The sequence below is a fragment of the Garra rufa genome, chromosome 13 (assembly GCF_049309525.1).
Source record: "Garra rufa chromosome 13, GarRuf1.0, whole genome shotgun sequence".
Classification (NCBI taxonomy): domain Eukaryota; kingdom Metazoa; phylum Chordata; class Actinopteri; order Cypriniformes; family Cyprinidae; genus Garra; species Garra rufa.
In genome coordinates, this window is record NC_133373.1 from 41,573,455 (window position 1) to 41,588,110 (window position 14,656).

The following is a 14,656-nucleotide window of genomic DNA, read 5'->3' on the forward strand; positions in this document are numbered from 1 at the left end:
AGTTGTTTTTAAACAGTAAATATATGTAAAAATATTGTTTTTGCTGTACTTTGGATTTTAAAAAATGCAGGCTTGGTGAACATCTTTAAAAACATTAAAAAAATATTACTGTTCAAAAACTAGTGAAAAATAACTGGAATGCTTTAAAAAAAAGTCTTAAATGAAAACTGAATAATCCTGAAAAAAAAGAAAAAACATTTGCTTCTCAGATGTTTTTCTTGAGAAAAAAAACATATGTATCTCCTCAAGAGTTTGGGATTTTGCCTGTCTGCAATTAAAAGCCAGAGATCACGTTATGAGCTCAAACATATCTCATCAAATTCTTCCAAGACCAAATTTGACCCTGGACCACAAAACCAGTCTTAAGTAGTACGGTATATTTGTAGCAATAATCGATTTTCCTTTTATGCCAAAGATCATTAGGATATTAAGTAAAGATCATGCTCCATTGGGATATTTTGTAAATTTCCTACCGTAAACATATCAAGACTTAATTTTTGTTTAGTAATACGTATCGCTAAGAACTTAATTTGGACAACTTTAAAGACGATTTTCCCAATATTTTGATTTTTTTTGCACTCTCAGATTCCATATTTTTTAAATAGTTGTATCTTGGACAAATATTGTCCTATTCTAATACATATATTAATGGAAAGCTTATTTATTCAATTTTCAGATGACAAATCTCAATTTCAAAAAATTGACCCCCACGGCCATTTTAAAGTTTTTAAAGTTTTGTAGCAAAAATTTCAAATGTGCACACTGCGTTGTACTGAAAATGTTTTATTGTCTATTTGCAGTTTAACCACAAACAAATAATGAGGAAAACATTCATCCAGACAGAACGTTACTTAGGAAAAGAAACAGAGACACTGTGACTGATATTTCATCAATGCTACACATAAACAGAGCTCTCCATTTCAAGACTCTAGTTACACCAGAAATAACACTTGAATTGCAGAGAGGTTATAAAAAATGAAATTAATATTCTGAACATTAGATTTATTACTGAACTACAATGCTGAAGAAATGTGAGATGCATTTACAAAACTACTGAGCGCTTACAGGACTTCAGTGATAGCATCGGGGCGAGAGCTGTACTTCAAATTCATTTCAAGGGAATATTTATATTTATGTAGCAAATGCATTTAATACTAATAATACTGAGAACGGCAGCGGTCTACTTCTGTGATAAACACACTACTGACTACAGCCATTATAGCATTTACTACAGTTTAGGTATCTCATCGGATTGTTAAAATATCTGGCCTCATGTTACATGGTCTTAAAAACATAAAAAGTTACACTTAAAACATAGTGTATGTGGTCACCAAGAGGTGACAAATAATAGCAAGTTGTGCAAGAAAATCCTTTAGAAAATGCACAGCAGTTCATGGCACTGTAAAAATCCACAGCCATACAAAAACACTCCTTACAAATAATAGGACTAAATTATGCACACAGCATGTCTGTTAGTGGAACATGAATGAATTAAACTCACCATTTACACCACTTTCATATAAAAGAGACGCATATAGGCTTGAAGTTCATCAAATGATGAAAAATATAATTATTATTCTTCATTTATTAACAGCTCTCTAAAAATCTTGGTTCTTTATTATTGGCCAATTGGTGAAATTTTGCATAATGAAGGCTAAAACTGCATAACTGACCATGGCATGTTTTTTGATTCACTTTCTCTTCTCAAACATTTAATAGAAGGCAAGCAAGAAAAAATTGGAAGAACAATGAACTGGATGAGACAGAAATTAAAATAGCGGAAGACTTGTTAAATATGTTAGCTAACTAGACAGTACAAAACATAACTTGGATTGAAGACTAAAAATATTACATAAATTAATATTGTTGCACTGCTTGTCTTGTTGCTATAATGGACTATTTCTCTAAGCAGATACACATACATAAAAAACATAAAATGAAAGTGTTATGTCCATATATTTAATTATTTGGTAAGCAGCCATGTACTAAGCAGGATAATGTACAGTTAGATGGTCAAAACTGCTAAATAAACCCCTGACTGTATATTATCCTTTAAAGGAAACCCTGGGTATTAAGACGTGCATGTCTTAATATAACATAAATAATGTCTCTTACTAAAATATGTATAGTATGAAAAACCTATGAAAGATTTAAGTTATTTTAAAAAGCCACATCGTTTTATACTTATTTTGGACTATGGGGGGTGCCATTACTTTGATTACGTAAAACGGTTGCACTCGGTGAGCTACTGGCACAATCTGTTGCTATTTTTACCACAAGACTCGGAATAAGCAACCTGAAAAATAAAAAACTGATACAAATGCTTCATTGTGCAGCTTTTGGTTGTAATTTTCAGTCGAAGGGCAACAAGAGAAGCAATGTAAGTCTTCACTGCTTTCCTGGCGATAAGAAGAGGAGAAAAGATTCCTGTGGACGACTAAAACTTCTTAAAGACCAGCGTCTTTGTTCTCTCCACTTTAGCCCTGATGCCTTTGAGGCTTTTAGTAGACCACAGCTACTGAAAGAGCTTACAAACGGCAGAGACAAGAAACGCTAGATGCCATCCTTGCAGGATGTAAACATGCCGATACTTGTCATGAAACCGCAGCCACTGAAGGAGTTTTTTAGAGTGGATTTCATGTGATATCCAGGGGCTTTTTGACTCTTTGTGGGAAAAATCGATGGTACGGCATTTGGTTTAAGTCGCTTATATCTGTCGCCACGTATAAGCTCTTTTTTAGTAGCTGTGGGCATTGTATCAGTATTTTATTTTCAGAGTTGTGTTGGGGTAAAAATAGCAACAGATAGTTTCAGTAGCTCACCGAGTGCAACCGTTTTACGTAATCAAAATAATGGCACCTCCGATAGTCCAAAATATGTATATAATGATATTTAATATTTAATAGGTTTTCTACTACATATTTTATTAAGAGACATCATTACGTTATATTAAGCCATACAAGTCTTAATACCCAGGGTTCCTTTTAAATATTCTACTGTATTTAGAGATACAGATCAGCACTGAAATAATGGCATTGGCATGATCTGGAATATTTATAGTGCATCATGAGATTTAAACAAAGAAGAGTGTGACGTATGGCAATGCTGCCATTCCCGATGGACTGTTTTTACTTAATTGGTTTCTGGATCCTGAAGCTAGCAGTCAACCACAAAAAAAAATCTGCCATTATGAGTTTTGCAAACTCTTAAAGTGGAGACGTCATGCTGCTTAGCTCTTTATGGGGAAATACACTCACATACACACCATAGATAAACACGCTTCGCTCATTCAGACAATGACCTAAACTAGAGCAATCTAAAACGAATAAACAATTATTTACATACGCAACTTTATATACACAATAAAAACAATGCTTGTGCTTACAAAATTAAAATAATACAAAATCGTCTGACGCCACAAGACTGCTCGGAAGCACTCAAAAATAAGCACAACGTAGCAGGTTACAGACGGTAAGCAAATGAGTACGGTTAGATAAGTAAAAAAGTGCTAATTAAATGGTTCCTTCAGCACCGGAGCTCCTTAACACCACTTAGTAACAACTGCGCTTAGCATGTAAACACAAGACGTCACCTCCAGCGATCTGAATGCCAGATATCTACACTGTGATAAAGCTACCAATGCATAAGAGCAATAAAAAGCTAATTTACTAAAGGTTCAACTACTAGAAACAAAAATTAGCACCAAGTAAAAATCATTTGAGAGACATTTTGTGCACCAAATGAGCCTCAGTTATACTGATTGCACTTAAACTCTAGGTAGAAAGTATATTGTTTGATTTGTCAAAATGTATGAGTTTCCCCTTTTTCTCATTATGAAACAATGAAACTAATAGTAATATGGTCACAATTCACCCTATAATCCAAAATAAAAAATAAAAATGATTAATGACCATATTACATATATTTAACATGAAACCTATTTTATGACCATTATTATTAAGACATTATTTCTATGACAATTAAACACTATTGACCACCAAAATTCTTTATCTTGCAATTTAATGTTAATCTAATTATGTCATTTGTAATGTAGTTTCATTATATTACAATAAATAACTGTAATGCAATTATTTTAAAGTGAAATCAGCACTGAAATAAGGTTACTTACTAAAATTCCTAATTTAAATATTTTTCATTTTAAATAAGATTAATTGTCATGAAAATAATGTCATAATGTAAAAATAAGATCTTAATGGTACTAAAGTTAGTAAAGATTTGTTCATACAAAATATACTTTATTATTTAGTTTGATTTTAAGGGTGAAATATGTCTCAGGTATGCTCAGGTTTTGCACCCCCTGTTGAGTTGAGTTTTTGCTTCAAATACTTATGTTTGATTTTATTAAGGAAGAGCAGAGTATCAAAGAATATGTGGAAAATATTTTAAATAGGGAAAACTGTGTGTACTAAACCCAAATCAGAAATAGTAGCTCAATGCGTGAACTGTCTACAGGGACGAAAACAGCTATGAAGTTTGTAGGATAGAGGAGAACTGACCTCTTAGTTTTCCTGTATTAAAAAACATCAAAATATTATTTAATAGTTAAAACCCTCCAGCTCTCTGCACCTCTGGCTGCTACTGAAGGTTCCTGAGTTGAGCTGCGCTAGTAAACGCACAAGTCCGGGAACTTCATCTCATAAACGGGGACAGAGCGACTCTGGGTTTGGCCGTAACTTGATGTGATGGTTCCAGATGGACTGGGAGGAGGCCTGCAAGCAAGAAAAAGTGAAAAGATAAGATTTATCAGCGCAAACATCTTTCTGAGAGAGGCTGACGTTTGAAATGAGACGTGCTGCAACCTACCTGATCGTGATTTCAAAGATTTGATTAAGTTTGCTCTGCAGCATTGTAGCCTGGGAGGAAACAGAAGAACAAGTTATTAGCCCTAAATTACAATATTGAGCTGATCAGTGTGGGAGAGGACAACAACAGCATAAAATTTGATGAAATAAAAGGAAAAGTGCTACAAATTAACTTACTCTGGCACCACAGTGAGCAGCTATTTCCTCAAAGGGGGCCTTCTGGAACTTCTCAACCACCTGTCTCCTGCGTTCCTTCTCCTGTTCCTCCACACCTACACTATCGACTGGAAAATAGACAGAAATGATCAGATAACATAGAAGTTAACAAAGCAATATTGATGCAAATGATTACATGCAGGCTGTGGAAATATCTTGCAGGGATCTGCAATTTAGAAAAGTTCAATTCTCATTAAATCAACCTACCAATGGCGTTTTTTAGTGTTTCAAATGTGATTTCTTCAGCTGGTGTTCTCTGTAGGGAAAGAAAACCAACATTAGTACAATACTACTCCTATAATTCAACTATATCTGACAAAACCTTATTCTGAGGACATCCATGAAAGTATTCTACTTATAAATTATACTGTTAAACTATATATGTAAGTTATATAGCAGGGATCATCAAATCTGGACCTCGAGATCCATTTTCCTGCAGAGTTTAGCTCTTACCCTAATCAAACACACCTGAGCATGCTAATCAAGGTCTTCAGGATCATTAGAGAATAACAGATAGGTGAGTGTGATCAGGGTTGGAGCTAAACTCTGCAGCGCATTGGACCTCCAGGGTAAGATTTGGGGAACCCTGTTATATAGTATAAGGTTCATTCTACAGAACTGGTGCAAACTGCTGTCCCACAACCAAAAAACACATTTAAAAAGCATTTAAGTATTCAAATCTTAGATGTTCACTAAGATCTTTTTATTATCTATTGAAACCCACAATAATATCAAATATATATAAAATCATCATATATTGGATACTTTCAATTGGGAGATGGCTGTTCCAAACCCTAACCCCAAAATTTCAACTTATTAAAATTATTTTGGTATTTTTTTCTATTGTTGCTTTTAAAAGTATCTTTAAATACTTATGAAAGTAAAAAAAATGTAAATTATGAAACTTTATGTAAAAAAAGTGTGTTTTTATGCATTTTTATGTCACTACCGAAAAATTGAATTATTCAGTCCATTGGCTAAGACTGATTTTAACTACACCCCTACATTTATGATCAGGAAATTTTTCTGTGTCCCACTCTCTCAAGGTACAGGTTGTGAGTATCTAGGCCCCATCATTTTGAGGTAAATGTGTTCAAAAGTCTGAAAAATCTGAAATCTGAAAAAGGAAGTCACTATCAAACACCAGTTATTTCATAAAATTTAGTTTTTATATGTGTACCACTGTTCAGAACTGTGCTAAGTTACCATGTACTGATTAGTATCTTTGACCTATTTTCAAAAGTCTCTAAAATTGTCACTACCAAACATTTGGTGGTGTTTCAGTAGTAACTTTTTTTTTTTTTTTAGGTGTTATCCAATAAAACTGTCATGATCTAAACATGTCATCATTGTTTCAGTAGTGACAAAAGGGAATGCATCTTTTATTTGGGGGAAATAAACAAATTTTGTACAGAAAAAAATTACATTTTTGGTATTTTAGTATGTTTTAGTAGTGTCTTAGCACGCAAGTTACAATTCTGTAATGTGATGTGATCGCTACCAAAGCATTACTGTCACTGCCGAAACATGCGATGTTTTTTCGAAAAATAAAATATACTGAATTATCAACTAAGATATTATGATAGTGTTTGGTTCAATGTATGTTAAAACTAATAAATCTATAGCTTTAAAATCAGTATGATTAACTTTTTGCTATTTACAAAGAAAAACTGCATTCAAAATACAACAAATCTCATAAATTGCACTTGAAATATTGTTAAATGTTTAAGAAAATAGCAAAAAAATATATATTTACAATGTAGATCTAAGCAAAATCTTTATAGGTCAATAATCCTTCTAATTAAATTATTACTGTGATTCGGTAGTGGCAGTTTGGGTAAGTTTGGGCAAACATTTCCAAAACTTTCTGAAAATACAATATAAGAATTAACTGCACCATTACTAGAAATGTGTACTTGGGATATTATACAATTTGCACACAAACAAATTTTTTGAAAAAAAAAAAACAAAAAAAAAACAAAAACTTCCAACTATGACTTTGGATCAATTCTGTAGAATGGCCCATATAAGTATAAAAACAACCTCCTATTGTATGTCTTCTTAAATTTAAACACATCAAATGTGTCTATGAGGGTTGTATAGTTTTTGTTTTTACTTACCTCCTCTTTCTCTGGACTGTTTCTGGACTCTACCTCCACCTGCAGAGATATTGTTTCTCCAACACTCTTTCGTTTTGACAGCCTGTCCTCATCTAAAGAAGACAGTGGAATTAATCAACTGTTTATGTAATTCATCTCTGTCAGTTGGCTAATAAGCAGAAACAACTTTGGTCTAAAGCTAATCAGACTAAAGCAGACTAAATCAGTTAATCTGCAATGCAAATGCCTTGATTGCTTTGGCTATAGCTTGAGTAGCTGCTCATCTACAATACATTGTTTTCTGGAGAACAACATGAAAAAGGCACACGTAATGCATTAAGAGTGTACCATGTGATGCTATGAAAAAGAATTTTCAGCAGGAAACAGAGGAGTTAGACACTGGGATTTGATTGGTGCATTTTAAATTGCACAGAGAAAATAAAGAAAATTAAGATATTTTTCATAAAGAAAATCAGTTTTGATTTTGCAGTGTATGATGTGGCACAAAATGCTCATCTATGCACCTGTGAACTGCGGGACGTAAGGTGCAGCTAGTCGCTCAGTGTTGTAGCCACTTCCTCCAAGGACCTCAGTGATCTTGGCCTGTTGGAACAACAGCTCTCCTTCTGGCTTCTCCAGTGTCTTAGGAATCCTGGGAAATCAACACACGACAAGCAAATCATAATTTATGAGGAGTATGTGTATATATGTGTGAAGACTTCCGATGCAAACACCTCTCAGTGCGTCTGAGATTTTTTTATTTTGAATGAGCATTTAATACAGTGGTGGCCAAAATGATTAGAACACTAGTATTTTCACAAGCTAAAAATGGTTTTAATGGTTATTTCTATCTTTTGCTGTAGTGCGTCAGTAGGGAAGATCAGTTTACATTTCCAAACATTCATATTGCTATTATTTGTAATAATCCTGTAAGATTTTTGCTTGCGCAAAGAGTCTGACAACAGCCAGTGCTCTACACAGAGATCTGATCTCAACATCATACAGTCTGTCTGGAAGCACATGACGAAACAGAACAAGCTGAGACAGACTAAATCCAGAAGAACTGTGGCAACGTCTCCAAGATGCTTCAAGAATCCTACCTGCAAGTACTACCTGCGACAGTACTGTTAAAAGTTTAAGGCACTTGTGTAAAAATGCTGTAAAATGAGAATGCTGTCATAATGTCATAAACAGACTTTTTTAAATCAATTAACTTCTATTATTTAAATTAAATCAACATTTGGTGTGACCTCCTCTGCATTTAATGTAGCTTTTGTCCTAGGTGCATTTGAAGCATCTTGAAGACCTTGCCACAGTTCTTCTGGATTTAGTCCGTCTCAGTTTGTTCTGTTTCTTCATGTCATGTAACAATTCATAGCTTGTCTTACTTTGGGTTTTCAATGAAGACATCCTCAGGTAACAGGTAAGGACGTTCTTTTTGTCTCATTTCAATCACCTGCAAAAGGTTCATACATTTATACATCTAAAACATTTTATTCATCATAAAAACAAACTGTTAGAGACAGAGTGACTCAACAGTTGCACTGACCTCATGAACGTGCTGACAGAATGCTGGCACTGTGGTGAGCTGACTGATGAGATTGAGGTAAGCAGAGGACAGAGCATGAACAGCACAGCGGTTATACACTGGTAACGTCTCCTCACTGCTTAGAGCCAAGTCCTGAACAGAAAGTAACACAGGAAGATGAGAAAAAATACTGAAATAAATAAAAAAACTACATTAAAAAACTCATTAAAGAAAACTTCAATTACAGTTGCAATTTTAAAACATTACCTATGCTCCTAACAAAATAAAGTCATATATTATTTATTTTATATACAGTATATTATATATTAAGATATTTTCTCTCCGTGTAAAAGAGTTTACAGATAAAGCGTAATTTAAGACCCCCCCCCACCAACTCTTAATGCATTTGAACTTTTTGTAATAGTTGTATATGAGTCCCTCAGTTGACATCAGTGTGAAAAGATGGATCTCAAAATCATACAGTCATTGTTACAAAGGGTTCAAATACACAAAATGCTAAAAAAACAAAAACAAAGAATTAGTGGGACCTGAAGAACAGCAGGCAGTTTGACTGTTCAGGACAAACAAGGAACTCATGAACAACTATGACAAAAAAAACAGCTGTGGACCATTCAGGTAACAACACAGTATTAAGAATCACGTGTATGCAAACTTTTGAACAGGGTCATTTTTATAAACTAATTTTTTCTCTTGTGAACCATGTGAAATCATCTCATTCAGGTCAGTACTAAATCAAAATTAAATGCATTTTGTATGATCCCTCTTATTTTGGTTAAGTAATTAACAAGTTGCAGATTCTGCAAGGTATATGCAAACTTTTGACCTCAACTGTATCGGCAGCAGTTCTTATCAGACCAAAATGTTTTCTGGGATATAAAATTGAGGTTGATAGACATTACCAGAGCAAACTTGGGTAGCATTAAAGCCATTTTGTGTAAAATAAAGGAGGGTGACAGATTTTACATACTGCCTTGTCAGATTTGGTGACACTGCTGTATATCCACAATTGCTCTTATTAGACTAAAATACTTCATATGATATAAAATACAGGAGGTTAAGGAAGGAAAGGAAAGGAAAGGAAAGGAAAGGAAAGGAAAGGAAAGGAAAGGAGGTGACGTGAGGCCAAGTATGGTGACCCATACTAGGAATTTGTGCTCTGCATTTAACCCATCCAAGTGCACACACACAGTAGTGAACACACACACACACACACACACCGTGAACACACAGCCGGAGCAGTGGGCAGCCATTGCTGAGGCGCCTGGGGAGCAGTTGGGGGTTTGGTGCCTTGCTCAAGGGACTCACCTCGTGGTATTGAGGGTGGAGAGAGTGCTGTACATTCACTCCCACCTACAATCCCTGCCGGACCTGAGACTCGAACCTGCAACCTTTGGGTTACAAGTTCGACTCTCTAACCATTAGGCCACGGCTGCCCCACGGCTGTTATACGTCAGAGAGAATTTTGGTAACTGGAACTCATTTTGAGCATGTCTAATGCTGCCTTATCGGATAAGTGAACCTTCTTTATATGTAAAGCTGTTCATATCAGACTAAAATGTTTCCTTGGACATAGAATATAAGATGCTAGATGTCACAAGAGTAAATTTGGGTAACATCAAAACCATTCTATGTGAAATTGAGGGAGGTAATGGATTTAGGTAACCTAAAAGACTTAGTGGCCCTTCTGTATATCTGTTCACATCAGAGCAAAATTATTTTTAGGACAACACTAGAATTAATCTGGGCAACATTCAAGCTATTGTGTGTAAAAATACAGGGAGGTGAATGAGTTTCAGTAACATCTAATGCTGCTTTGTCAGATTTGGTGACCCTACTGAATGTGCGCAGCTGTTTGCATTAGACCAAAATGCTTTCTAGGATTTGAGACTGTAAATTGTGAATTTTGTTACTAGCTTATACAGACAACCTTAAATGCCACAAAACCTAAACTTTGATTTAATGGGGACACAATGAGGGCACACCTGTAGAGCGAGCGCCACACGGATCAGGTCTACCACCACCTCTTCATTGGCCAGCTCCATGCTGATGAGGGCCAGGAGTGTGTAGAGCTTCTCAAAGTGAGGCTGCACGCTGCTCTGTTCCTTACTGCACAGGTAGATGTGTCTATACAGGTGCTGGGCATGCTAAAAACAGAGAGATATCAATGTCAAAACCCTTCGGATATGCACACATTCTCTGATGCAGACCTAATAAAAGCACTGATTCACATGAGAATGATAATGACAATAGGATGTTGAGCGATGATTAGAGGGATGTTGTACCTTTTTCATGAAGAGGTTGTCTTGACGTGAGCACTTGTCCACTTTGAGTTTAAGCACAGAGATATCAGAGATGATACTGCATGGGGAAAAAGGAACACATGAAACCATAGTAAAACTCTTTTTGTTGTATCAAGAGGAATTTTGATTCTGTTACTGATAGTCAAATTACCTGCATGCATATTTTAACACATTTTACCTTCTTTACGAGATATCTAATTGAAACGGAACATTCAATTAATGTAGAAGCATTCCCAGTGTTGGTTAATACTACTTTTCCCTCACCTGGTCTTGGTTACATCAATTTTATTTTATTAATTACAATTGTAAAAGTTTCATATGTATATACACACAGTAATTGTCAAAAGTAAGATTTTTTTGTCTCTTTTGCTCACCAAGCCTGCATTTATTTGACCCAAAGTACAGTAAAAACAATAAAATTGTGAAATATTTGTTCCTATTAAAATAACAGTTTTCTATTTGAATATATTTTAAAATAAAATTTATTCCTGATTTCAAAGCTTAATTTTTAGCAGCATTACACCAGTCACATGACCCTTCAGAAATCATTCTAATATTCTTGTTTGCTGCTCAAAAATATGCATTATTTTTATTATGCCAAAAACAGCTGAGTAGAATTTTTTCAGGTTTCCTTATTTAATAAAAAGTTCAGAAGAACAGGATTTATCCGAAATAGAACTCTTTTGTAACATTAGAATTGTCTTTATCATTCTTGCTAAATAAAAATATTATTTCTATAATTTCTTTCCAAAGAAAAAATTATACTTACTCCAAGCTTTTGAATGGTATAGTGTATGTTACAAAAGCTTTTTATTTTGGATAGGTGCTGATCTTTGGATCTTTCTATTTATCAAAGAATCCTGAAGAAATGTTTTAAATATTAATAATAATAAAAAAAAGCAAATCAATATATTAGAATGATTTCTGCAGGATCATGTGACACTCAAGATTGGAATAATGATGCTGAAAATTTAGCTTTGATCACAGGAATAAATTACATTTTTACATATTCTAAAAATATATTCAAATAGAAAGGAGTTATTTTAAATAGTAAAAATATTTCACAGTATTACTGCTTTTGCTGGATTTGGGATCAAATAAATGCAGGCTTGGAGAGCAGAAGAGAATTCTTTAAAAACATTACAAATCTTACTGTTCAGAAACTTTTGACTGGTAATGTACATACCTAAATTTTTTATTGGTAGTGTTATTGTTAGTATATACCATGATCTGAACATCTAGGCAGTTTGGTGCAAATCCAATAAAGACACTAACCTGATGGTGGAGAACTTGGGGAGGTTATCATGACGATCAATAAGGCTGACCAGAATTTCTAGCACCAACAATCGAATTTCTGCATCTTCTAGCAGAGCAAATGACAGCAGTGGGTCCAGAAAGGAGTTGGGCAAAGCTGTCAGCATGTTAGTTGTCCGAAAACCACATGTGACCTGAAAAGACAAAGAGAAACATTATCTGTACAACATCACATCTGTACTTTAATGCAGTTCTTTATTATGAGGCATCAAGCAGGTAGAGTTTACCTGTCTCAAGGACTTCAACAGCATGACTTGGATCATTCGGTTGCCCTCAGGCCTGCAGTACAGACAGAAGCAAATACAATATGTTCACCTCATAAATTCCAAGTGAAGGCGTTTAATTAGTTTTGAGGTAACACAGTGATTTTGTGACAGAATTATTTTGTTTGCATCAGTTCTTTTTCAATTGACAACCATCATAAACATTTAGGGACACAACAGGGACTGCAGCGCTCACCCTGAGCCTGTAGAGGGCAGTGTGGGATGCATGCCTGGAATAGGGACCTTCCCCATGATGAAGAGCATCACCTCAGAGCGCTGGTATGTGGGTAATGTGTTTGCAAATGAGCCTGGTTTGAAAAGACACAGAAGACACAGTAATGAAAAACCTACAGTAGGAGTTTAAAGAAGGTAGGGAAATGTGGGTTGTATTAGGCCCATACACACCGATAGTTCTGATGACAGCTTCCTGTAGCTGTCTCTCCTCGTGCTCCTTAATGATCTTGGTGCCGATGTTGGTGCAGTCGTAGGATCCCGTGAGTTCATAGTCCACGCTGAGCCTCAGATGCCGAAGCAGTGTGTTGAACACCTCCAACACTGTGGGGCCTAAAATAAGCAACACACACACACACACTCACATTTATAATATATGCAGGCACTTTTCTACAATCAGTCATCTGTAGCTGAGCAGACTAAATAAGTGCTTTGAGGCGAGGTGTCCAATTTGTGAAATTGTTCAGTTTAATATTGTCAAAATGAATTGCACCATATTTGCTGAATAAAATCTGACATGGTTTCTTACTAATTTTAGGGTGCTGAATCCAAAAATAGTGCCTGTTTTGCTATAGCAAGTAACACTTTCTCACAGAATATGATATGCATTTCAAAGCTTTTTTGCTTTCGACAACCATTTGTAAGGTGAAGAAGTCTAGCATTATCCCTTAATCACCAAACAATCTGCCACAATAACAAGATTTCCAAAATGGTCAAAATTTCCAAATGTTCCAAGATGACATGATTTTACTACATCCAGTGACAAAAAATTTAGTGAAAACCTGTTTATGTAAAGTTCTGACATTTTAACAGAACTTTTCACACTTTCTGTTGTTAAAACTACAGTCGTGGCCAAAAGTTTTGAGAATGACACAAATATTAGTTTTCACAAAGTTTGCTGCTAAACTGCTTTTAGATCTTTGTTTCAGTGATGTACTCAAATATAATTACAAGCACTTCATACGTTTCAAAGGCTTTTATTGACAATTACATGACATTTATGCAAAGAGTCAGTATTTGCAGTGTTGGCCCTTCTTTTTCAGGACCTCTGCAATTCAACTGGGCATGCTCTCAATCAACTTCTGGGCCAAATCCTGACTTGATAGCAACCCATTCTTTCATAATCACTTCTTGGAGTTTGTCAGAATTAGTGGGTTTTTGTTTGTCCACCCGCCTCTTGAGGATTGATCACAAGTTCTCAATGGGATTAAGATCTGGGGAGTTTCCAGGCCATGGACCCAAAATTTCAACGTTTTGGTCCCCGAGCCACTTAGTTATCACTTTTGCCTTATGGCACGGTGCTCCATTGTGCTGGAAAATGCATTGTTCTTCACCAAACTGTTGTTGGATTGTTGGAAGAAGTTGCTGTTGGAGGGTGTTTTGGTACCATTCTTTATTCATGGCTGTGTTTTTGGGCAAAATTGTGAGTGAGCCCACTCCCTTGGATGAGAAGCAACCCCACACATGAATGGTCTCAGGATGCTTTACTGTTGGCATGACACAGGACTGATGGTAGCGCTCACCTTTTCTTCTCCGGACAAGCCTTTTTCCAGATGCCCCAAACAATCGGAAAGAGGCTTCATCGGAGAATACGACTTTGCCCCAGTCCTCAGCAGTCCATTCGCCATACTTTTTGCAGAAGACCAATCTGTCCCTGATGTTTTCTTTTGGAGAGAAGTGGCTTCTTTGCTGCCCTTCTTGACACCAGGCCATCTTCCAAAAGTCTTGGCCTCACTGTGCGTGCAGATGCGCTCACACCTGCCTGCTGCCATTTCTGAGCAAGCTCTGCACTGGTGGCACTCCGATCCCGCAGCTGAATACTCTTTAGGAGACCATCCTGGCGCTTGCTGGACTTTCTTGG

The 14,656-nt window shown here is 35.7% G+C and overlaps 1 protein-coding gene across 2 annotated transcripts in view; it reads right to left on the reverse strand.

Moving 5' to 3' along the window:
* Window positions 1-767: 767 nt before the first annotated feature.
* The window catches only part of efr3bb (EFR3 homolog Bb (S. cerevisiae)), a 44,162-nt gene continuing 30,273 nt past the window's right edge, over window positions 768-14,656 (reverse strand). For both annotated transcript variants that reach the window (XM_073853213.1, XM_073853214.1), the window contains 14 exons: window positions 12,970-13,128; window positions 12,761-12,872; window positions 12,529-12,580; window positions 12,263-12,435; window positions 10,970-11,045; window positions 10,670-10,831; window positions 8,688-8,819; window positions 8,527-8,594; window positions 7,663-7,790; window positions 7,160-7,251; window positions 5,247-5,295; window positions 5,001-5,107; window positions 4,825-4,874; window positions 768-4,730 (listed from right to left, as the gene is read on the reverse strand). In XM_073853213.1, coding sequence (XP_073709314.1) covers window positions 4,625-4,730; window positions 4,825-4,874; window positions 5,001-5,107; window positions 5,247-5,295; window positions 7,160-7,251; window positions 7,663-7,790; window positions 8,527-8,594; window positions 8,688-8,819; window positions 10,670-10,831; window positions 10,970-11,045; window positions 12,263-12,435; window positions 12,529-12,580; window positions 12,761-12,872; window positions 12,970-13,128 — 1,466 coding nt within the window. In that variant the 3' untranslated portion in view covers window positions 768-4,624. The remainder of the gene's footprint in view (window positions 4,731-4,824; window positions 4,875-5,000; window positions 5,108-5,246; window positions 5,296-7,159; window positions 7,252-7,662; window positions 7,791-8,526; window positions 8,595-8,687; window positions 8,820-10,669; window positions 10,832-10,969; window positions 11,046-12,262; window positions 12,436-12,528; window positions 12,581-12,760; window positions 12,873-12,969; window positions 13,129-14,656) is intronic.